We start from the raw sequence: 22,511 nt of genomic DNA, 5'->3' as shown, positions 1-22,511 counted from the left end.
TCCTACTCTGTTCTTATTCTTATCTCTCTCTCTCTCTCTCTCTCTCTCTCTCTGCATTCTGTTATCATGTCTATTATTATTTTATCTTACTGTATTTGGGTAAGAATTGCATTCAGATGAAGGGGATGTACAGTGTGAGAGATGGAAAGGGAGATCTCTCAGTGTAAGAGGCTTGGAGAAGAGAGGAATGCGGCACCCAGACTAGTGACTGGGAGCGGCCGCCAAGACCATATACCACCGGTCCTGAAAGACATACATTGGCTCCCAGTACGTTTCCAAACACAATTCAAAGTTTTGGTGCTGACTTTTAAAGCCCTAAACGGCCTTGGCCCAGTATACCTGAAGGAACGTCTCTACTTCTGTCGTTCAGCCCAGACACGGAGGTCCAGCGCCGAGGGTGTTATGGCGGTTCCCTCCCTGCGAGATGTGAGTTTACAGGGAACCAGGCAGAGGGCCTTCTCGGTAGTGGTGCCTGCCCTGTGGAACGCCCTCCCATCAGATGTCAAGAAAATAAACAACTATCTGACTTTTAGAAGACATCTGAAGGCAGCCCTGTTTAGGGAAGTTTTTAATGTTTGATGTTTTATTGTGTTTTTAATATTCTGTTGGGAGCCGCCCAGAGTGGCTGGGGAAACCCAGCCAGATGGGCGGGGTATAAATACTAGATGATGATGATGATGATGATGATGATGATGATGATTAGAGGACACACCTTCCTCTGTATGGGACAAAAGCTAAGATTTATCTGTTGGAGAGGATTCTGTTTTTTTCCGTCTTGTCTTTTTATTATTCTTTGTGTAGATTAGCACGTCTTTTATTCTGTTGTGAAAAGTGTTAATAAAACTTTGTCGTCGCCCCCCCAAAAAAGATTCCCAATCCCCTGTTTCATCAAGTTCAGCAGAGATTGCCTTGTACATTCTACTTTCAAGGTTGTGTGTGTGCGTAGCTGTTTGTTTGTTTGTGTATATTTTAATCTTTCACCTGCCCTTCACCCTCCATTCCCAAGGTGTAATCATTTCAGATACAACAACAGTTTTAAAAACAAAAAAAATTCCAAAAATTAAGTAACATAAAATAGGGCGGATTTTGAAAATATACATCTCAGGTGTCACAAGGCCAGGAAAAAGAGGTACCTCTTCAGCATTTACTGACAACTGTAACAGGAAGTTGCCAAATGCACCTCTGTCAGGAGGAAATTCCACAACTTTGGGGCTGCCACAGAGAGTGTCCTCTCCCCTAGGCCACCAACCCCCTAAGTTTCTGAATGATGCTCCAATGCAGTGGCAGAGCTTCAAGCTCTGGCCGGGGGCGGGGTGGAGAGCAGGCGGGGGCGTGGCTGGCGCACATCCCCGCGGCGTGGAATGCTGCATGGCGCCCGCTGGGATCTTGCCACCGGGGTTGATGTGCTCCCACCCATCCACCCCTGTTCCTCCACCAGTGCTCCAGTGCCCTGCCTGTATATCTCCTTTCCCCCGCCAGGATCTGTTTGTGCAAGAAGAAGCGTTCACAAAATGCCATATAAGTGTCGCTACCTACCGTTGTTAGATGACGAGAAAGTTCTGCTTGCCCTGTAGAAACCTGGTTTGCACAGACAAAGGTATTTTCCAAGAACAAAACCCTTGTTTTCCTGCGGGATGCACTGAAAGATGGAATGCAGAATTGTGAGTTAATCTCTCTCTCTCTCTCTCCACATTTCCACACCAGTTTTCCGGGGGGGGGGGGGAGTCATGAAAATTCTCCAGCCTTTTCAGGCAAATTTATCCCAATGTACACATATCTCTATGCATTTTTGCCTGATATAGACTCCTCCTTCTTCTTTTGCAAAGCAACGTCCCCTAACATAATGCACTTTTACATGTTACTTTCACTAACATATGCACACTTTACCATAGTATATGTATTTTTATACACATTACTTGGCTGGAGAACTGCATTTCATAAGAGTGAATTTGGAAGAAGGTTTTGGTAGGTTTGCTTCAAATATGAATGGAATTTAATTTCTCCCTCCCCTTTAGTGATCATTGCAATACCTCTATCCGAGAGTAGCCTTAAAATATTAAGACAGAGGAGCATAGGTAAGCTGCTTTAAACTGAGTCAAACCATTGCTCAATCTAGCTCAGTGTTTCCCCAACTTGGGTCTCCAGCTGTTTTCCGACTACATTTCCCATCATCCCTGACCTGCTAGCTAGGGATGATGGGAGTTGTAGTCCAAAAGCAGCTGGAGACCCAAGTTTGGGAAATACTGACTGGAGATGCTGGGGATTGAACCAGCTGGGGTAGAAGGTCTTGCAAAGCAGACCTCCTACTGCTGAACTACACCCCTTCCCCAAAAGCCCCAGATTTGTCCTCCTTTATAATCCAGGAGGCCTCCTCTTAACCTGTCGTCAGATTAAGTTGGAGATAAGTGAATTGAGCCTCATCCAAGGCACTCCTTTTTTCTGCCACCCACAACTCCTCCTTGCTACTCTGCTGGTGTTGACATGCCACTCCACCTCTTCTGGACACCGGTGGTTAAACATTTAAGCATAATAATAGCCAAATGCTGAATGGCCAAATCCCCTTTCCCTAAAACCTAAATGGATCACTAATGCCGCAAAGCACACACTAATCCCTTGGGAAGCAGAGCACTGCCAAAAGGACACGGGAGAATGTGACCAACAAACGAGCGCCCACAGGGGCAAGCCTCCTAGGGCTTTTGATGCCAAAAGGACCCAGAAACCCCTTAAACCTCACACAGCAGGAGAAGAGATGCCAATTCAGGAAGTGGGGCAGGGCGGTCGAAAGAGGGAAGGTGCAGAGAGAGGGAGAGAGACAGAACCATCTGTGCGTTGGTTGGGAACGGACTCTGTGAAAATTCCTGCATTTGCAAGCGGACCTTTTCCTGTCACTAGTTTCTAAATCAAGTTTCGGACATCGGAGCAAGTTAAAGCCATGGGAAAGAAGGAGACAGGCTGCTGTTGAAAAAGAGCTTCGCATGTGTTGGGAAGTTTTGCATTCTGGGATTTTGAGCATTTATCTTTTTTAAAAAACAACAACAACACACACACAAAAACCCTTATGCATCGCAGGTCATTTGTAAAAGCAAGAGTTGTGTGCAGTGTGAAAACGAATCGCTAGCCGCAAGCAATTCAGTGCCACCACAGAGAAAACACTAACCTGGAGGTGTGGCGGTACAATTTGTGGTTGGGGGCAGAGCTTAGTTTGGAGCACAGAGGCCCCGATTCCTTATTCAGCTTCACCTATTTGGGTGACTATTTACATGGGTGCAACAGCCTGACAGTGTCTTATGCGTCAAGTGTTAGGCAGGATGTGCTTCTATAGCATCTTAGAAGGGTCGCTCTTTTGGAGGAGTGCGTACATGTTTTGGGGTGTTCCAAAGCTTACTTTGATGCATGCAGGCCCCAGTTTTTTATTAGCGGTTATTATTTGCATGGAGGCATTGGACCTTGGCAGTGCCTTGTGCCCAAATGCAGCCCCATGCTCTCTAGGATACAACTAATGATACATCTCTCAGTTGTACCATTAAGGATGCCGAAGACATACTGTGTGAAGCATACCCCCAGTTCCCTACTTGTAATAATCACCTGGGGTCATAAAGCATTAAATTGTGAAAAATCATCAGTTTTGCCTGCAGAAAACCCTTGAGTATCTTCAACATTCCCCTAGTCCTGGAGCTATATGGGGTAGCCCAAATCTTATTTTGGGGTGTAGGGGCATATGAATCCTAATTAAATTTGCTGACTTTCCAACTTGTGCAGATAGAAACTGAGTATTAGCAACCATATCGCTTCTACACATCATGGCTTCCTCCAAAGAATCCCGGGAACTGTAGTTTGTTAAGGGTATTGAGTGTTGTTAGTTGTAGCTCCCTGAGCTACATTTCCTTGTGTGGCTTAACAGCCAAGGCCTCTTCCTAGGGATCTCTGATAACTGTTCCTTTCTGAGGTTATACAAGGTTGCATCAAGCAGTTGTTATTGCACACTTTCCGGAGCATTTTCCTGTCACTTTCCTTATTGCAAAAGTTCACACACGGCTTTTTAAAGGAGGTTTATTCAGCAAGAGTGCCAAGTTTTGCAACCTGAATTTGCCAGTGTGTGCGATTGAATCCCACTCAAAAATAGTGACAGCTTTGGGAGTGCCCCTAGAGTCTACAGTCTGATCTTTCTAACATTTATGTAGACAGGCCTAAGTGCTATAGAAGAGGAGTAAAGTGATCACAGTAAGAGGAGAGCAAGATGAATTTAGTAAAGGCATAGAACTATTGAGTGCCGATTTCCTTGTGTGGCAATGTACGGCGGGGTGGGTGTGTGATCAATTGCTTGGTCAATGCATACCTCTTGTCGAATTCACTGAGTGATGCAGAGAGACAGCATCGCTTGAGGCAGGCAGCAATGGCAAGGGAGTAGGAATGCTGCGAATATTCATGATTTTCTGCTCTGAAAACTACATATTTCCTGTTTCCAGCAAAGTTTCCTAAGCTGACAGTAGGTTCAAGAAACACAAATTTCTGTTCTGTATGGTGGAAATCACAAATCCACTTTTGCAAGACCCAAGCAACAATGGGAACATCTGAAGGACAGGTTTTGCATGTAGCTGGAGGGTGGAAGAGGCCCAGACCAAATAAACAAGCAAAGTTGTACTAGAAATATGGACACCATAAAGAAAAGCACATCGTATTGATTGCCTAAAACAAGATGCGTCATAATGGGACGCAAACCCAAGGGAAAGTCGCACCTCAGTGGCATGCAATCATGGGACTAAGGGGACTAGGCTGGTCCCCTAAATGTTTCCTTGGTGCCTCCTTCCCAAAGCCAGGGAAGCTTCTGCCCAGCTTAGAGAGGGAGGTGCAAGGCTCCGATGGGTCCAAGATCCATTCTGCCATCTTCCTAAGGCCCATCCGGCTTTTGGAAGTAGGCAGGAGGGCTCCAGCATCCTGTCAGAGCCCTAGCAACTCTTTCGCAAAGCCTGGGAAGCTTCTGACAGGCTTAGGGAGGGAGGCTCGATGCTCACATGTGCGGCATCAGGACGTCACAATGTCACATGCATGACACCACCCCCACTCGCAAGCCGGCACCTCTGGCCCTAACTGTTTCCCTATGGAAAATTTCCCTGTACGCCACCGTCACACCTCTTGACCCAGGAGCGGCTTCTCCTATCCCAGATTTGCAAGAAAGGGCCGCGGCTTCTCAGGGGTGAAGGCACCCTGCACATGCTCAGAGGGCTCATGTTGCCTCTTAAGCTGAAGTTCGGTAGCCTTTCAAGGCACAATTCGAGCAGAAATGCAAAGAGTTAGAACGGCTAATGCAAGGCTCTGATGAGGATCAGGGATGCCAGCTTGGATAAAATATTGGGTGGCAGGCAAGCCCCGCATAATTAATCACATGGCACGGTGCACACACACCATTTGAATGGCAATGCCCATTAGCTTTGGGGGGGTCCCGGCCCCCTCAAATATTTTACTGGGGGGTCCGAAGACCCGTTGACCCCTAGGAGCTGGCGCCTATATCGAGGATGGTATTGAGGTTTGATTTGAAGTAGGAGTGGGGAAGAAGAGTTCTACTCCAACTGCAATCCTGCTTGGACACCGGGATTCAGCTCAGGATGGAAATATTTCTGTTATTCTGACAGGTTGCAGGCCCATTTCAGGGTATAGAAACCACAAGCAAATAACAGTGTGTGTGTGTGTGTGTGTGTGTGTGTGTGTGTGTGTGTGTGTGTGTACATATATGTGCATATATACATATGTGTATGACTGTATGTCCCATCACCTCCTGGCAAATAGAAGGGGAAGAAATGGAGGCAGTGAGAGATTTCACTTTCTTGGGTTCCACGATCACTGCAGATGGTGACAGCAGTCACGAAATTAGAAGACGCCTGCTTCTTGGGAGAAAAGCAATGACAAACCTAGACAGCATCTTAAAAAGCAAAGACATCACCTTGCCGACAAAGGTCCGTATAGTTAAAGCTATGGTTTTCCCAGTAGTAATGTACGGAAGTGAGAGCTGGACCATCAAGAAGGCTGATCGCTGAAGAATTGATGCTTTTGAATTATGGTGCTGGAGGAGACTCTTGAGAGTCCCATGGACTGCAAGAAGATCAAACCTATCCATTCTCAAAGAAATCAGCCCTGAGTGCTCACTAGAAGGACAGATCCTGAAGTTGAGGCTCCAGTACTTTGGCCACCTCATGAGAAGAGAAGACTCCCTAGAAAAGACCCTGATGTTGGGAAAGATGGAGGGCACAAGGAGAAGGGGACGACAGAGGATGAGATGGTTGGACAGTGTTCTCGAAGCTACTAACATGAGTTTGGCCAAACTGCGAGAGGCAGTGAAGGATAGGCATGCCTGGCGTGCTCTGGTCCATGGGGTCACGAAGAGTCAGACACGACTGAACGACTGAACAACAACAACAACATGACTGTATGTATACTGTATATACACATATGGATACACATGCACACACACTGTTTACAGAGCCATTTGATGGTTCAAAGAAAATGTTCTTGCCAACGCAGAGATCCCTGGTCGACACGATGCTGTCAACTGTTTTATAATGTTTTTATAATGTTAACTGGCTTCGGAATATTATGATTAACATTTATGTCCATAGCACTATAAATATACATGGCTCTGTACGTTTTTTTAAAGAAAATCTACTCTGAAGGGCATACAGTCTAAAACGATGAATAAACAATACAATAAAATCAATGGTTTGAAATGCATAACTCACAAGCCAACATTTTAACTGTTTTTATTAGGCTTTCTTTTTAAAAAAAATCAAAAATTGTTTATTGACGTGTTTTTGCTGCCCTGGGCTCCTTCAGGAGGAAGGGCAGGATATAAATTTAATGAATAAATAAATAAATAAATAAATAAAGACGACATAATCGAACCTCTGGGCAAACTTTGTGCCAGCAAATCAGGATGAACGTTCAATAAACAGGTCAGGGCCCCTTAGGCTCCACAATCCATTTTGGAATCTGCGGTGAGGCGAAATTTCATCCACTCAGCTCCCTGAACAAAAATGTTGTCCTAATTTGTCTGAGGAACAGATTGTGGGAGTCTGTCCTTCTAGGAATTTGGGGGAAGTGCTAGCTAGCATAAGGCGTGAGGAAATGCGGGAAGGGGCAAAAGAGGCCAGGGAGCAGATGAAAAATGTGGGGTGGGGGGAGGAAATGAGAGGTGGGGAGCCTGCGTTTTGGGGCAGAGTGACTAGATGGGAGGAACGCCTGGGCTCTCGCAGATTGCGGAGTCAGAAGCGCCCGAGGAAGAATATATTTAAAGGGCTCCCATGGTTCAAAAAGAAATGATTTAATTACACACATATAATGATCAGCGTGTGTCGCTGGTATTTACCCAGCATGAGAAAAGGAGGATGGAACGGAAATCAGCCAAAGATAGATGCGAGCTGTTAATTAACAATGTTGGACCGTGTTTCCTCTCTCTCTCTCTCTCTCTCTCTCTCTCTCTCTCTCTCTCTCTCTCTCTCTCTTAGAAAGGAAGAATGAGAAGGCCTTGCTAAATAAGAAGTGGAAGGATGCAAAACAGAATGCTCTGGGTTTTGTACATTCCTGGTGCTGTGGGTGAAGCTGGCCCCACCGTTGGACAAGGCACAATGGCTGCCTTAAGTGGCGCTTTTGGGGTGCTGTCAGGGGCGTAGCAAGGTAAATTGGTATCCGGGGGCAAAAAATTTTTTGTTCCCCCCCCATTGAAATTATTAAAATAAGGGAAAAGGGCTTTTTTCAGCGCTCGGCTGGGCCCTGGACAGAGCCGCAGAGGCAAGGGGCAGGCCAGCGAGGAGGGCGTCACACCAGCCACAAGCATGACGCCTCACTGCCCCACCCCTCACCTCTGCGCCACGGCTCCGCCCAGGGCCCTGCCGAGTGCTGAAATAAGCCCTTTAAAAAAAGGAAAGGAAAGGAAAGCAGGCGCCGGCGGCTGGCCAAACGAGCAAGCAAGCCAGCTGCCACTGCGTGCCAAGCAATGTTTTCAGCTCGGCTTCCTGTAGCCAATCGGAAGCCACGCCTTGGTTTCTGAACGTTTTGGAAATCGAATGGACTTCCGGAATGGATTCCATTCGACTTCCAAGGTACCACTGTATATGCAAAGGCGGCATTTATCTTCAGGTGAAAAGATCAGTACACTGCTGTTCTGCACCATTGTAGCCCAAATTCTGCACCATAAAAAGCCGAAGGTATAGTGTACATCAGGTAGATCCCCAGCTGATCCTAGTAGATCGTGGGACCCTTATCGATCGTGGGATTAAATAAAGTTTACAAAAAGTTAACAAATAAAAGCTGAAGAACTCTGGGCAATCCTACCCTGAAAAAGCCTCAACGACTTTGGGCTCAACAACTCTGGGCAAACCACCTACTCCATGAACGCTCCTCCTCCCTCCAATGACAATGGGTAGATCACTGCCAGATTTTTTTAATACTGGTAGTAGATCACAGTCTCTTGGGAGTTGGACGTGGCTGGTGTACATCAAGGGTAGGCAACCTAAGGCCCGGGGGCCGGATGTGGCCCAATCGCCTTCTCAATCCGGCCCGTGGACGGTCTGGGAATCAGCGTGTTTTTACATGACTAGAATGTGTCCTTTTATTTAAAATGCATCTCTGGGTTATTTGTGGGGCATAGGAATTGGTTCATTCCCCCCCCCAAAAAAAAAATATAGTCCAGCCCACCACATGGTCTGAGGGACAGTGGACTGGTCCATGGCTGAAAAAGGTTGCTGACCCCTAGTGTACATTATGCTCAAAGGACCAAAGCCTCCTTTCCCATCATTTATTCTGCTGCTTCTTTTCATGGGGACAGAGGAATCCATGAAAGCTTCAGTACTGTATACTACACTGGTCTTCAACTGGTAAATGTCTTCGGCTGGTGGGTCACAGCCTGATCCAAGGTGGGCTGCAACAGGAGCACTAGATTACCGGTAAGCAGTAGGTCACCCAAATGTACGTTTGGGTTAACTGCGTTCCCCGGGCCTGAAAAGGTTGGCGATGTCTGGTCTATACTGACTAGCAACAGCAGGATTTCAGACTGGAGACATTCACAGCCAACTAGAGATGTGTGTGAGTGCTGCTCCACTGAGCCATGGTCTCTGAAGAGCTGTGCAACCCTGCCTCTTGACTACCGCTGGCCCTTTTTCTTTTCTATTTTGCCTCTGCCACAAATACGTCTGATTCCACTCTGGCCCCCCTCAAAGCTTTCCCGGCACCCCTGCCTCCTGCATCCCAAGCTGGTTCCTGTCACACGGCTCCCGGTTTGTAGCACACATAGACCACCACCACCTAGAGAACAACAAAACCATCTTGTCCCTGCTCATTGCAGGCTATGTGCCCAATGTTCATCGCAGCACGCAGGCACCAACACACACTCCTCTCGGGCAAAAGGTGCTTAAATGCAGATTTGCACATTAAACCCCTGCTGTGCAGTGAAGGTACAGAGCAGCTGAAGGAGGCAGATGGGTCGGCAGAGAGAAGGGGGGGATAATGCAGGGAGGCAGGAAGCAAAGGGGAAATGAGACACAGGAGGGATGCTGGAAAGAAGCACGAGGAAGGCAGTGGCACAGAGGAAGAAGAGTGATGTTGGCTGAGAACGGTACTAGGCAACATAGCAGATTGAAGGGGGCGGGGAGGGGTGGAGACTCAGCCAGGCTATCCCTGTGGCAGCAAGGAAGATCACAGGAGGAGGAGGAGGAGGAGGAGGAGGAGGAGGAGGAGGAGAAGAAGAAGAAGAAGAAGAAGAAGAAGAAGAAGAAGAAGAAGAAGAAGAAACGTGCAGCTTTCTTCAAAGAGAAAACACCCTATGTGCTTTGAGCAGAGCTTTGCAACAGCAGCGAAAATCTATGAAAGGATATACAGTAATAAATGGTCAATTGAATTGTGCCTAGAGCATCAGTAAGTTTTTAATTGTAAGGAACTTGTATGAACTTTTAATGGCAGGAGCTGCATTGAAAAGGAAGGAGGGTGCCGGAGGATCAAACGAGTGTGTGCGAGAGAAGATGTTTGAAATGCATTTTATAAATTGGCAAGAAACGTACTGTGATTAGATTAATCAAGGGTAAACAACAATAACCATTTGGCATATTACATCAACATCCCTTTATTCATTTGCACAAAAGTTTGCGAGCGTCGACAAGAAATTACGTTTCAGAAATTCACATATGGCTCCCAAGTAATCCAGGCTGCGTTCTTTCTTTTCAATGTTATTTCACATTTATTTGGCTTTCAAAGATTAATGTGTTGTTGATGTTTACACATTTTGTACGAAGTGATGTAACGTGAGGAGTGTTTGTCGCATATGGTGACTTAGCTGTCAATATATTGTCCTGTTACCTGTATTATAGATTTTTGTCCTGGTGAAAGAAGAAACCTTTGAGAATTCCTCCTTCGGCAAAACTTTGAGAGGTCCTCTAGCTTTCATTCTCCTTGCTAGTAAAGATTTGGTGCTCCAGCTCTGGCAGCGAAACACCAGGCAGCAGCTGATGTCCAATAACATTTGGAGGGACAAAGATACCTAATCTCTGGTCCATTTGTCTAAATGGGGCTGTGCCCCACCAACTTCAGCCAGCTGGTGGTTGGACTGGATGGACGCAGAGGAATGGTGAAAGGAACCAGCTGGGGAAGGTTCAGAGCCCAGGGAGTGGTGGTGGAACAATGATTAGTGGTCAGAGGGAGAAGAGGGAGCAGGCTGGGAAGAGGAGGTGTTTGAAGATGAAGAGGTAACAGGGCTTAGTAAGCAGGGAGGGTCTGTGGCAGAGAGAAGTCCCGAATCAGATGCAGAAGCTGAAGCACGAAAGTGGGACGAGGGAGGCCAAGAGGCAGAGAGGAGTCAGGCTGGTGCAGAGTCACGGGTGTCTTCCCCTCCTGCTGCAACAAGCTTTCCTCCCTGCTTGTCTCCCAAAACCAGAAGAGGCGCAACAAGGGAGGAGGAGAGTTTAGCTGCACATAGGCATAGTCTCTGATCGCTTGAAAAAAGTCCTGGTGTGGAGGCATCTCGGCAACTGATTTTCACTGAAGAAGACTGCTGGGAATGAGTTGCTCTACTCATTGGGCCTGACATTCAGCCAAGTCTGCAGAGGTCATGTTTTTGTTAATAAAGACTTAACTCTACCTTTGAACTGAGTGATTCCTGCCCTGCGGCAGGTATTAGCTGGCTCTTCCCGTCCTTGGCTCTGGTTCCGCCTACTGTGGGGCTCCCTGACACTTGCCCCACCAGTCACAATGGGCACCAGACCCCACTGATCCCCCAAAATCGTAAATCACAGTCTGAGTCACGACTGTGGCACTGCTATGTTATGTACAGCACCTAGCAACACCACAGGCACTTATGTGTTACGTAGAAGGTGGTTTCAGGAGTTATGGGTATTTCTAGGGAGGGAGTTCTAGAGGATGGGTGCTTCAGAGGAAAAGGCTGGTAGCTAATATTGTTATACATGAGATTAATTGGCAGTAGAGCTGTAAGGATCTTCCTTACCTGTGTGCTGTTGAGGTCACACTGGTGGGTGTTTGCAAACCATCCCTGTCCACTGGCACACTGGTTTATGTCAATCTTCTGGATTCTAACATCCATCCTCAGAACTCCCCTGGAACAGACAACACAAGAGGTTAGGCATGCAATGTAGGAGGCAGGAGGTAAAGGTAAGGTAAAGGACCCCTGGACAATTATATCCAGTCAAAGGTGGCTATGGGGTTGCGGCGCTCATCTCGCTTTCAGGCCGAGGGAGCCGGCGTTTGTCCACAGACAGCATTCCGGGTCATGTGGCCAGCATGACTAAACCGCTTCTGGAGCAACGGGACACTGTGACAGAAGCCAGAGCGCATGGAAACGCCATTTACCTTCCCACCCCAGTGGTACCAATTTATCTACTTGCACTGGCGTGCTTTTGAACTGCAAGGTTGGCAGGAGCTGGGACAGAGCAACAGAAGCTCACCCCATTGCGAAACCGCCGACCTTCTGATCAGCAAGCCCAAGCGGCTCAGTGGGTTAGACTACAGCGCCACCCAACACCTGTGTCTTCTGCAGAGTCACAGGTCTGAGGGTTCCTACAGACACTGCCACAGCTGGCTGATATGAGTAAATAACTGCTTCCATTGAGCAACCTGTGCTAATGAGCAGGGAAATAATGTTTGATGTTGGGTCACGCCATAAAACATGGGAGAGTAAAGAGATGATTAGGACTATTCTTTATTGGGGGGCAAGGATTTAATCCAAACTATGCAGAACATGATGATGATGATGATGATGATGATGAAGATGATTCAAATATACAGACCCCTTCACAGCCTGAAGCCAGCATGGCCTGCCGCCCCAAGTGCTGAGAAGTAGGGGTTGCAAACCATTTTAGGTCCATGGGAACATTTTTATTTTTAAGCAAGTGCCATGGGCACTACCTCATCTAATCACTTCTCAGGGCCCTTTTTCAGATCAGTGTGTGTGCGCGCGCATGTACACACACTCTATTTTTTCCATGTAATTGTTGGCTCTAGTAGAATTAATCTGAGCCTTGAAAAGCACATAAAGCTGAGAGAGAAAGTGGAAAGAGTGTCACTTTTCCAACTTCCTGCTTCCGCTCTATGTGGTAAGCCCACTCATAGCCAAGGGTCAGGGAATCGGGGCCTCAGAGGCTTCATGCACTACAGTGGTACCTTGGGTTACATACTCAATTCGTTCCGGGTCGCTGTACGTAACCCGAAACGTACGTAACCCGAAAAACGTGCTTCTGCGCATGCGCGGATGGGCATGTATGGCGGGAAACACTTCCAGGTTTCAGGAGTTCGTAACCCGAAAAGTACGCAACCTGAGGTACGACTGTACAGAGAAAGACCTCAGGGGCACAATACCATACTGTTATGTACTGAGTTGAATAGGATCCAAACTGCAGCAGGCTGATTGGTCCTAGAACAATAGGATTGAGATTGCAGCAGTCTGACTGGTCCCAGAACAATAGGATTGAGATTGCAGCAGTCTGACTGGTCCCAGAACAATAGGATTGAGATTGCAGCAGTCTGATTGGTCCCAGAACAATAGGATTGAGATTGCAGCAGTCTGATTGGTCCGCAGGAGCCACCCAATCCAGCTCCAGGTGGAAGTGAATCTGCACTCTGATTGGCATACAGGAGTATCCCGGAATTAGCCAATCACGTGGGGCCCATTGTGTAAATAGTGTATATAAAGCAAACGTTTTGGGGGAACTACAGTCCTCACTACTATGAGCTGAATAAAGAGCATGAAATTCACACTCGACTCCGAGTATCTTTCACATACCCTCCAACATTTCTCCAATGACAATAGGGACATCCCATTCCAAAATGATAATTTTACTATTTATACCCCACACATCCTACTGGGTTGCCTGTAATAGTTATGTTTTCCCTACTATAGGGTTGCCATATTTCAAAAAGTAAAAACCAGGACACCCCGAAAGTTGTTGAGCTTTTCTTTAGATCCAAAAGATACAAAATTGCCTAAGATCCAGGACAAAGTGCCAAATTTCAGAAATCCATCCCCCACCCCCAGACTTCAATTTTTAATGCACACTTTAGCCTAAAATAAACATTTTTGCACAGGTTACTTGGCTGGAGAACTGTATTTGCAGAAGAAGAAGAAGAAGAAGAAGAAGAAGAAGAAGAAGAAGAAGAAGAAGAAGAAGAAGAAGAATTTTATTATTTGTACCCTGCCATCTGACTGAGTTGCCCCAGCCACTCTGGGCAGCTTCCAGCATATACAAAAAGGTAGTAAAACATTAAACATTGAAAAACTCCCCTACATACAGCTGGCTTCAGGTTTTCTTCTAAAGGTTGTATAGTTACTTATCTCCTTGACATCAGAGAAGTGCAAATTTGGAAGGGTGACTCTGATTCAGTTCACATATCGTTTCAGGAAGCGGCAAATGAGGTTGGTTCGACTTTAAATGGAACTTTCAAGGAAATACCGGTACCTATCCCTATAGACTAGGTAAAGGACCCCTGGACAATTAAGTCCAGCTCTTAACTACATCTAAATTCTGAAAGTCAGAAACTCAAGAGTCACTGTCAGGGATGCAATTTCCTGGAAGCTGAAATGGATACATAACTACCGGTAAGAGGCATGAACAACATACATGCTCACAAACGGCCTGGAGAGTGTGCCCTTTTCCAGATGGACCCAGGCTTTTGCGCTTGCCTGAACTCTGGAACAGACAGATCTGAAGCAGCCAAACGGGGTCACTGCATGGGGAACGACCTGTTTGTTGACGGTTTATGTACTACTACACCGGCTAGCAGCTGTCGGTCAACGCACAGGGGGAGGATGGACTTATCAGATATAGGACACTATGAAACACACACACGCACACACAATTTCTCAACAGTGTGACTCGGGGGGGGGAGCCTAAAAGGACTTCTATATGGTGCAGAAAGAGCTTGCTCATTCAAAGGGCAAGAGTAGACAGATAGGCAGACACATAGGCAGACATGTGGTCGAGACTTAGAGGGACTGATGGTTCACCAGCATTCGGCCACGAACAAATTAAGATTGTAAATCAGGAAGAGGTTTATTTTAGGTTAGAACTTTTTTGGGGGGGGCAGTCCAAGGTGGGAAGGGGAAATAGTTTTTTTAAAAGTAAAGGTAAACATACTTATTTATTAAATTTGTATACCACCTTTATTAAATTTGTATATACACCTAGGCGTGCCTGGCGTGCTCTGGTCCATGGGGTCACGAAGAGTCGGACACGACTGAATGACTGAACAACAACAAAACCACCTTTCACCTGGAAACTATAACTAATCCAGAATGCAGCGGCTAGACTGGTGACTGGGAGTAGCTGCCAAGACCATATAACACCTATTAAGTAGTGGGTGGACATAGCAGGCGACACAGTGATTCTCCAAGCAGCTCTCTTTATTCTCAGGCTGGAACAGAACTGAACTAAAGGGCTGAGCCAGCCTGCTTATATAGTACTCAGTAACATGCAACAGTAACAACTCTCTCTAGCTACCCAATCCGTGAACGGCACTCTCAATCCTTCATTTGCATGTTGTGGACCTGAGTGAGAACTGCAGTCACGGGTGGGCAGAGTGAAACTATATTCACAACACCCCTAGTGGCCTAGGGTGAGAACTTCAATACATAACAACACCGGTCCTACACTGGCTCCCAGTACATTTCCGAGCACATTTCAAAGTGTTGGTGCTGACCTTTTAAGCCCTAAATGGCCTCAGCCCAGTATACCTGGAGGAGCGTCTCCACCCCCATCGTTCAGCCCGAGAAGTGATGGTTACAGGGAGCCAAGCAGAGGATCTTCTTGGTAGTGGCGGCTGCCCTGTGGAATACCCTTCCATCAGAAGTCAAGGAAATTAACAACTTTTAGAAGATATCTGAAGGCAGCCCTGTTTAGGGAAGTTTTTAATATTTGATGCTTTATTGTGTTTTTAATATTCTGTTGGGAGCCGCCCAGAACGGCTGGGGAAACCCAACCAGATTTGTGGGGTAGAAATAAAGTAGTAGTAGTAATAGTAGTAGTAGTAGTTGTTGTTGTTGTTGTTGTTACCACAGGATTATATTGGTCCAGACAATATTCAGGCAATACCTTTATTAGGCCAACTAAAATGACACAGAATCGCAGGCACATTATTTGAGTCCTCAAGAACTCTTCCATCGGACTAGATGGTACAATGAGCAAGGATGGAGACAGGGTGGAGTGGGGGAGGCTGTTGTCCAAACCATCCTTGTATGGACAAGCCATCCTTGTATGCATCTGGGAACAGTTTTAGGATGCAGATGATTGCTACTTTCAGGGGGGTTACAATCACATAGTGGCAGATTCAGTTTTGCCTGTATATGTGATTGTTGGTGAGGTGTCCATGAAAGAACCTCTGATTTATGTGTGGTTGGAATGTCGCCTACTGTACAAAGGGTTACATCCATTGATCCATCCATTTTTGCCTCTGACCACACCCACCACTGAGGTGCAGGCACCCCAACCCGCCCCAGCAAGGGAATGTGGCCCCATGGTTCTCCACCCATGCCCTATCAGGAGTATTCAAGCCTACAGCCAGGAATACATAGATCCAGGTAAAGAAAAGAACTCACTCTGAAACTCACTTACAGATGGTACCTAACACCATGGGAACTAGTGCTGATACACCCAGGAACCTCACCAAAATGCTGGAGAGGCTGCACCTCCACAGGCACATACATCCACATGTGGTGGGAATGCCCCAAAATCCAGCCCTTCTGGATAGCAGTCGTACAAGAAATATGCAAAATAACTAAACAGCTATTAGAAGTCACCGCAGAACTGGCCCTACTGAACATCCTCCAATATAATAATATTGCCATCAAAACACTAGCCAAGTTTTTCTACACATGAATCTGGATTTTCCCTTGCCGTGGAAAGTCCTAAAACTAGCCTGTTCTGTAGTCAGTGCTGCTGTGGAAGCTCATTATTATAATGTTGTTGCTATTTGTTGGAAGCCACCCAGAGCGGCTGGGGTAACCCAGTCAAATGGGAAACACACACACACACACATACACACACGTGTGTGTGTGTGTTTCCAGTGGCCCAAACAACAAGTACAGTGGTACCTTGGGTTACAAACGCTTTGGGTTACAAATGCTTCAGGTTACAGACTCCGCTAACCCGGAAGTAGCACCTTGGGTTAAGAACTTTACCTCAGGATGAGAACAGAAATTGTGCGGCAGCAGCGTGGCAGCAGCAGGAGGCCCCATTAGCTAAAGTGGTACCTCAGGTTAAGAACAGTTTCAGGTTAAGAACGGACCTCTGGAACAAATTAAATTCTTAACCAGAGGTACCACTGTATTTTCACCAATTGTTAATAATAATAATAATAATAATAATAATAATAATAATAATAATAATTTATGTATACCCTGCCCATCTGGCTGGGTTTCCCCAGCCACTCTGGGCGGCGTCCAACAAAATATAAAAAACACGATAAAAGATCAAACATTAAAAACTTCCCTAAAGAGAGTTGCTTTCAGATGTCTTCTTTAAGTCAGATAGTTGTTTATTTCCTTGACATCTGATGGGAGGGCGTTCCACAGGGCAGGCACCACTACTGACAAGGCCCTCTGCCTGGTTCTCTGTAACCTCACTTCTCAAAGTGAGGGAACCGCCAGAAGTCCCCCGGCACACCCCCAAACTAAGCAACCTGATTTGAAGAAACTGTCTCCATGTGTGAGGGCTGCGCTTGAGAAAACAACAATGAATGCCGTGTTTTTGCACATATTTTCTTGATAACACTTCTGCAAGCTTCACTCTAAACATCACGCTTGCGCAAGTGCGGTCAAGAAATTTGGGCTCGGCTCTAGAAGTTTCGCACACCTTCGAAATCCAGCAGCATGTCAAATTTGACTCAAGCGTTTCCAAATTTCACGTCTTCAATAGGATTGGAGCAGCGCCTTTTCCTGTTCACCCCTTTGCCCCATTTTTGTGTCAATATATTTTAGACAGTAAGCCAGCAGAGAGGGGACTGTGTCCTGTTTTTCAGAAGACTGTCTTCTTCTTTTTTGAAGGGCTGTCTGATCCAAGTCCAGTTTAAATATTAAGAAATCTAAGAAAGGAGAGCAGGAAGGGCTTCGACGTTGCCCATCAATTTTGAGCAAAGGTAAAAAGGTAAGGTCAAGGACTGTCTGCCAACCTAGCAATTTTGAGCAACACCTAGGCAGCGGACTGAGCAGACACTCAGGTCACTTGGCTACAATCTTCCCCACTACCATGAAATGAATTATATTTCTAATTCCATAAATTATAGTCGTATTTCGAAGTTTGCACCCATACATTTGAAGCAGCACGTGCAAATGTTATGCAGATAGATGCATTCTTTTTTTTTTTTGGAGATGCATTTCCTCGTGTTCTCTTTAGCTACCCTGCTTGGAGAAGGGACCACGTTGTGGGAGGGCAGCTCTCTTGCTCTTTTCGCCCCTCTGTTCCTTCTCCTGTACTCCAAGAGACAGAGTGGTACTTGCTGGGGGTGGTGGGAGAGTCGCCCGAATGTGTCATCTGCTAGAGGTTCGCTGAGTGTATGGAACTGAATTCTTCCTGAAAACCCGACTGTGCGGGGGCATCGGGGAAGGAAAGTGCAGGTTACACTTTCCCCTTCATCCCAAACTGATGAGAGAGGCTCTGATTATTGCTGTGGGACTGGAGAGCATAGGGCATGCTAGAATGTGGACACAGAATGGCCACTGGAACTCATCCCTGGCTACCAACTCCAATCTTTTAGCTGGAATGTGGGAGGGATGGAAGTGTTTGCTCTACCCACCACTTTGCCACATTTCGTCCTGAGGTTTAACCTAACCCTTTACTACTTGTTGTAGGATGCCATGGTTTTGCAAAACCCATTCTCATCAGATCGTTCTCCCTCTTAATTCTCAAATCCTTTAAAAATCAGGCACTAGACCACCCTGCCTTCTTTCTATAGGCACAATTTGCGTTCTCACCAAGCTGAGTAGAGCCCACTGACATGGGTTTTGGCCTACTGTATGCTTGGCCACTGCAGTTTTTTGCCGTCCCCAGCAGGCAGCAAAAGCAGGAAGTTTATTACGTCTTTCCGGGGCCGAAAAGGTGGCTAATCATAGAGCTTCCGTCAGTCCCACAGTGGGAAACGGACAGGTATCTAACCTCCCACATCTCTGCCAGAAACTCTTAATTGGCCCTTTTACATTGCAATAGCTTGGATTTCAGGATTTTATACCAGGCGGATGCTGAGATATTAGCCATTGTCATTGTGGACATGTAAGATTTAAGGTCTCCAGCCATCCCCATTAAAAGAGAAATACATTCCTATAACCCAGCAGTGGTGAAATTGTTGTCCTCCGTACATTGTTTTAACTCCCATCATCCCCTGCCCAGCATGGCCAATGGTGAGGGATGATGGGAGTTGTAGTCTAGCAACACCTGGAAGAACCACATTGATTCCTGATCTGTAGGAACACAGGTTCTTTGTCTTTGGTCATCTTTTTTTCCTGGGCTTGTTTGGGAGCTACGGAGTACTGGGCTCTCAGCCCCAGAACCTCTTTGAAATCTTAGTTCAACCCTATTACATGTGAGCTTATATTTTTTTAAAGGGTTATTTTGAACCCTTGTCAGAGTTCCTTTCCCTCAGCCTAAGCTCACTCTCCCCAACACACACACCACACAAACACTCTCTCTTCTCTCTCTCTCCTCTCTCTCTCTCTCTCTCTCTCTCTCTCGGGATTAGTGAGGACTGTCCAGGACAGAGTACATGGTTGGTGAACATGAATGAACCGGTCAGACGTTTAAAACAATATTGCAATAATACAATCATAAAACTTGCTCCTGGGCACCTGTTCTGAGCAAGAATCCCTTCTAGGCAACTGGATAAGGAAGCTTTAGAAGTACTGGAGTATCCCAATCTCCCAAACCAGAAATCATTGACAAGCCAGGCTAATGACAACTTTTGTGGACTATTACTTTAGGTGTTTCTCTGGTATGTGGGGAGAGAAGGTGGCAGCAGCCTCTGAGCAATGCATTTCGCTCCTTACTGAGTAACGGCATCCCTGTACCTCAGGGGATTTTCCATCCAGGCTGGAGGCCCCCAGCACTTTTACCATGTTAAGGACCCCGGTTTTTAACCACGGACAGCGCTGTGGTAAAGGACAGCACTGATGCAGCAGTGCCTCGGGAAAAGATGGGGATCGACTTGCCTCCTGGGTCATCGTTTCAAAGAACGCTTCCTTGTTCTATCTTTAAATTTTATTTGCTAAATAGGAACTGTTTCTCTCGATAGAAGGAATAGGCGGCAGGTCGGGCGGGAGGGAGGGGGGGAGAAAATTTGATTCCGTTCACATCTAGAGACTGAGCTGCTTAAGGTAATTTGTACTTTCCAAAACAATAAACAGCACAGAATTTGCAGTTCTCCTAATTTTGCAGTGCAGTTCTCCAGACAAGCAATGTCTAGCAAAATGCATATGCTAGGGTGGAGTGTGCAGATAAGTGCATATCCTAGTGAAAACAGCAAAAAAAAAGAAATAAAAGAAAAAAGAGTATTATATATTAGGGGAAATCGCTTTGCCGAAAATGGGCATAATTAGGAGCTTGCACTAAAAAAGCTGGTGAATTTTCACGAGACTTAAACAATAAATAAATAGCAAAACTGATGTGAAATGTGGAGAGGGAAGTTAGAAACAGAGAAAAACCGAAATGGGTAGATTTGCCCATCCCCGGTGGCAAGCATAGATGTGAGGGACTTTCTCTCCTCACTTCAGGCCCAGCTTCTGCTGTGTCAGAACAAATGGGCAGGTGGATGAAATAATGGCCTGGAGATCCCAGAGCTTAATTTGAGTCTGGCATCTCCAAGGCTTGGTCCTGGGACGTGGGAAATCATAGACGAAACGAGCATTGAAATGCTTTCTCTTTGTCCTTGAGAGCCACCCACCAAAGCCTGGGCCTCAGCGCCCCTGGATCAGAGGGCTCCTTTATTTCAGAACAACCCAACAATCCTTGGACTGTCCGATATTCCCAGTTATACAGAGGTGAGCACTGGTTACACACACAGTTGTGAAAAGAAGGCATGCCCCTTCTCTTTACACATGCTTTTGAGTACTCTTTATTCATTGTTGCTTTTGTTGTTTCCTTACACTTGAGATCAGCTTCTCGGGCAGACTTAAATCGTGTGTGTTTTCTTTTTAAAACCTTTGCAATATTATTGTAAGCCATTGATGGGTTATGATTTTTCTTAATAAATATCACGCTTGCTGGTAAAGGGAAGCCCCGAATCCAGCACACGGCCAAACAAGGATATCGAACAACTTCTCCCCAGGTTAACCCTTCCAAGGCTTGCTGTCTACCTAATTCCTGCTTCCCCCACCCAACAGCTGCACTGAAGTTCGGCTTTGTTTTTAAAGTTAGGAGATCAAATCAGGGATCCCCTGTGTCACACAAGTAGTTTGGTCCACAGCCTCACCCCTCATCACCACCACCCTTCCCCGACTCACTTGAATTCTGGATTTAGATCAGGCTTGAGGCCGTAGAAGGAAGAGGAGAGAGTGACCATCCAGTTGGGCAGGAATTTCCCATCTTCACATTCCAGGAAAGGTGGAGACCACTTGATATGGCCGATATCCATCACGTAACTATCTCCCTGGCTCCATTTGGGAGTGTCGAGGGTCTTGAGGTCGTTGGTGAGAATCCTCTTATAGAGCGACGGGGACCTCTGGAAACGGAAAAAGTTGTACCACTCGTTTTCCCAAGTCAAATCCCTCAAGCTTTCTGCAGAGGTTGAGAGGTCTTGGAGCAAGATCTCATTGTTTTCCTTGGTGGCCTGGAGCATCAGCTGGGGCTTGGAAGACACCGGGTGAGCATCAAAGGTCAGCACAGCTCTGTAAACTTGGGGGTCTCCATCCATAACACTTCGGACCAAGGCGTGGTACCACTCAATGTCTTCCTTCACGCTGGACTCCCGTATGTCGTTGGTCTGGAAGACCATGTTGAGGAAATTGGTGGCATGGGCCAGGGTCTCGGTAGCACCGCGCAAGTAGGAACGCAAAGCTGGGGGAGGGCCAGAGGCCTTCCCTGTATCCCTCACCTCAAACCTCCGGGTACAGTTGGCTTGCAAGAGGTGCAACGCCTTTCCAGAGTACAAGAAGGCCGCCGCCGCCTCTGACCCGTCAGGATCAGTTTTATCCAAGTTAGGGGTAGGCACCCAAGTGAAAGTCGAAGCCGAAGAAGAAGGTGAAAGCGGGGAAGGGGAGGGGGAAGGGGAGGAAGGCATCCATTCCTTTGCTTTTGGAGTCCTGGCCTTGGGTGGAGCTGACCGTTGATGCTGGAAGATCCCAGTGGCCTCTAGGAGCTCCAGGTGGAAACACCCAACCAGAAACCCCAACAAGCAGATCTCCATGGTTCGGCAAAAGGGCTCGGGAAACACCAGTCATCCGGCGGGGATCATTTCAGCCACGGGGAAGCCCTCTTGGGAGTCCTGATGCGTCCGCAGGGTTCTAGAGATCCTCAGGAAGTGGAGGGAGAAAAACCGAGAAGCAGCAAAGGAAGCCTGCCCATCTCCAAGAGATGACCATCCCTAATGGGCATTGGCACACCTGCCAGAGAGTTCTCTTCCTCCTGCTTAGAATTTGCAGGACTTTTATCGCTCTCTTTCCGCCTCTCTTGGCCACTCTCGGTTCCTCGCTCTCTCTTTTGCTTCTGTCCTCCCTGGCTGGTGATGGAGCAGACGTCACTACAATATGAGCAGCTGCTTGCACTGGCTCCCCCCCCCTTCTCCTTTCCCCTCCTCGGCTACTATTATATGCCTGGGCTTTTAAATCTCTGCAGATCTACACGCACACACGCACACATGCACGGTTCTATCAACAGCCTCACTTGCTAATGCTTGGAATGGAGAAATCCTGGGTAAGGCCAGAGAGAGAGACACAAGGGAGGGAGGGAGATGGAAAGGGAACAGTGTCTGTCTCTCTCTCTCTCTCTCTCTCTCTCTCTCTCTCTTCTCTTTCCCCCTCCTCTCGTCTCACTTTAGTTCCATTAGGG

The 22,511-nt window shown here is 46.8% G+C and overlaps 1 protein-coding gene across 1 annotated transcript in view; it reads right to left on the bottom strand.

The window, feature by feature from the left end:
• GPR179 (G protein-coupled receptor 179) overlaps window positions 1-21,995 on the bottom strand; it is a 42,000-nt gene extending 20,005 nt beyond the window's left edge. The window contains exons 1-3 of the mRNA XM_033170017.1: window positions 20,969-21,995; window positions 11,480-11,588; window positions 1,537-1,639 (exon numbers count right to left, since the gene is read on the bottom strand). Of these exons, the coding sequence (XP_033025908.1) occupies window positions 1,537-1,639; window positions 11,480-11,588; window positions 20,969-21,870 (1,114 nt within the window). The 5' untranslated portion in view covers window positions 21,871-21,995. The remainder of the gene's footprint in view (window positions 1-1,536; window positions 1,640-11,479; window positions 11,589-20,968) is intronic.
• Window positions 21,996-22,511: the final 516 nt, after the last annotated feature.

The sequence above is a fragment of the Lacerta agilis genome, chromosome 14 (assembly GCF_009819535.1).
Source record: "Lacerta agilis isolate rLacAgi1 chromosome 14, rLacAgi1.pri, whole genome shotgun sequence".
NCBI classification, from domain to species: Eukaryota; Metazoa; Chordata; class Lepidosauria; order Squamata; family Lacertidae; genus Lacerta; species Lacerta agilis.
The sequence above is the reverse complement of the archived record's forward strand: the minus strand, read 5'-3'. Positions and strand labels throughout refer to the sequence as shown.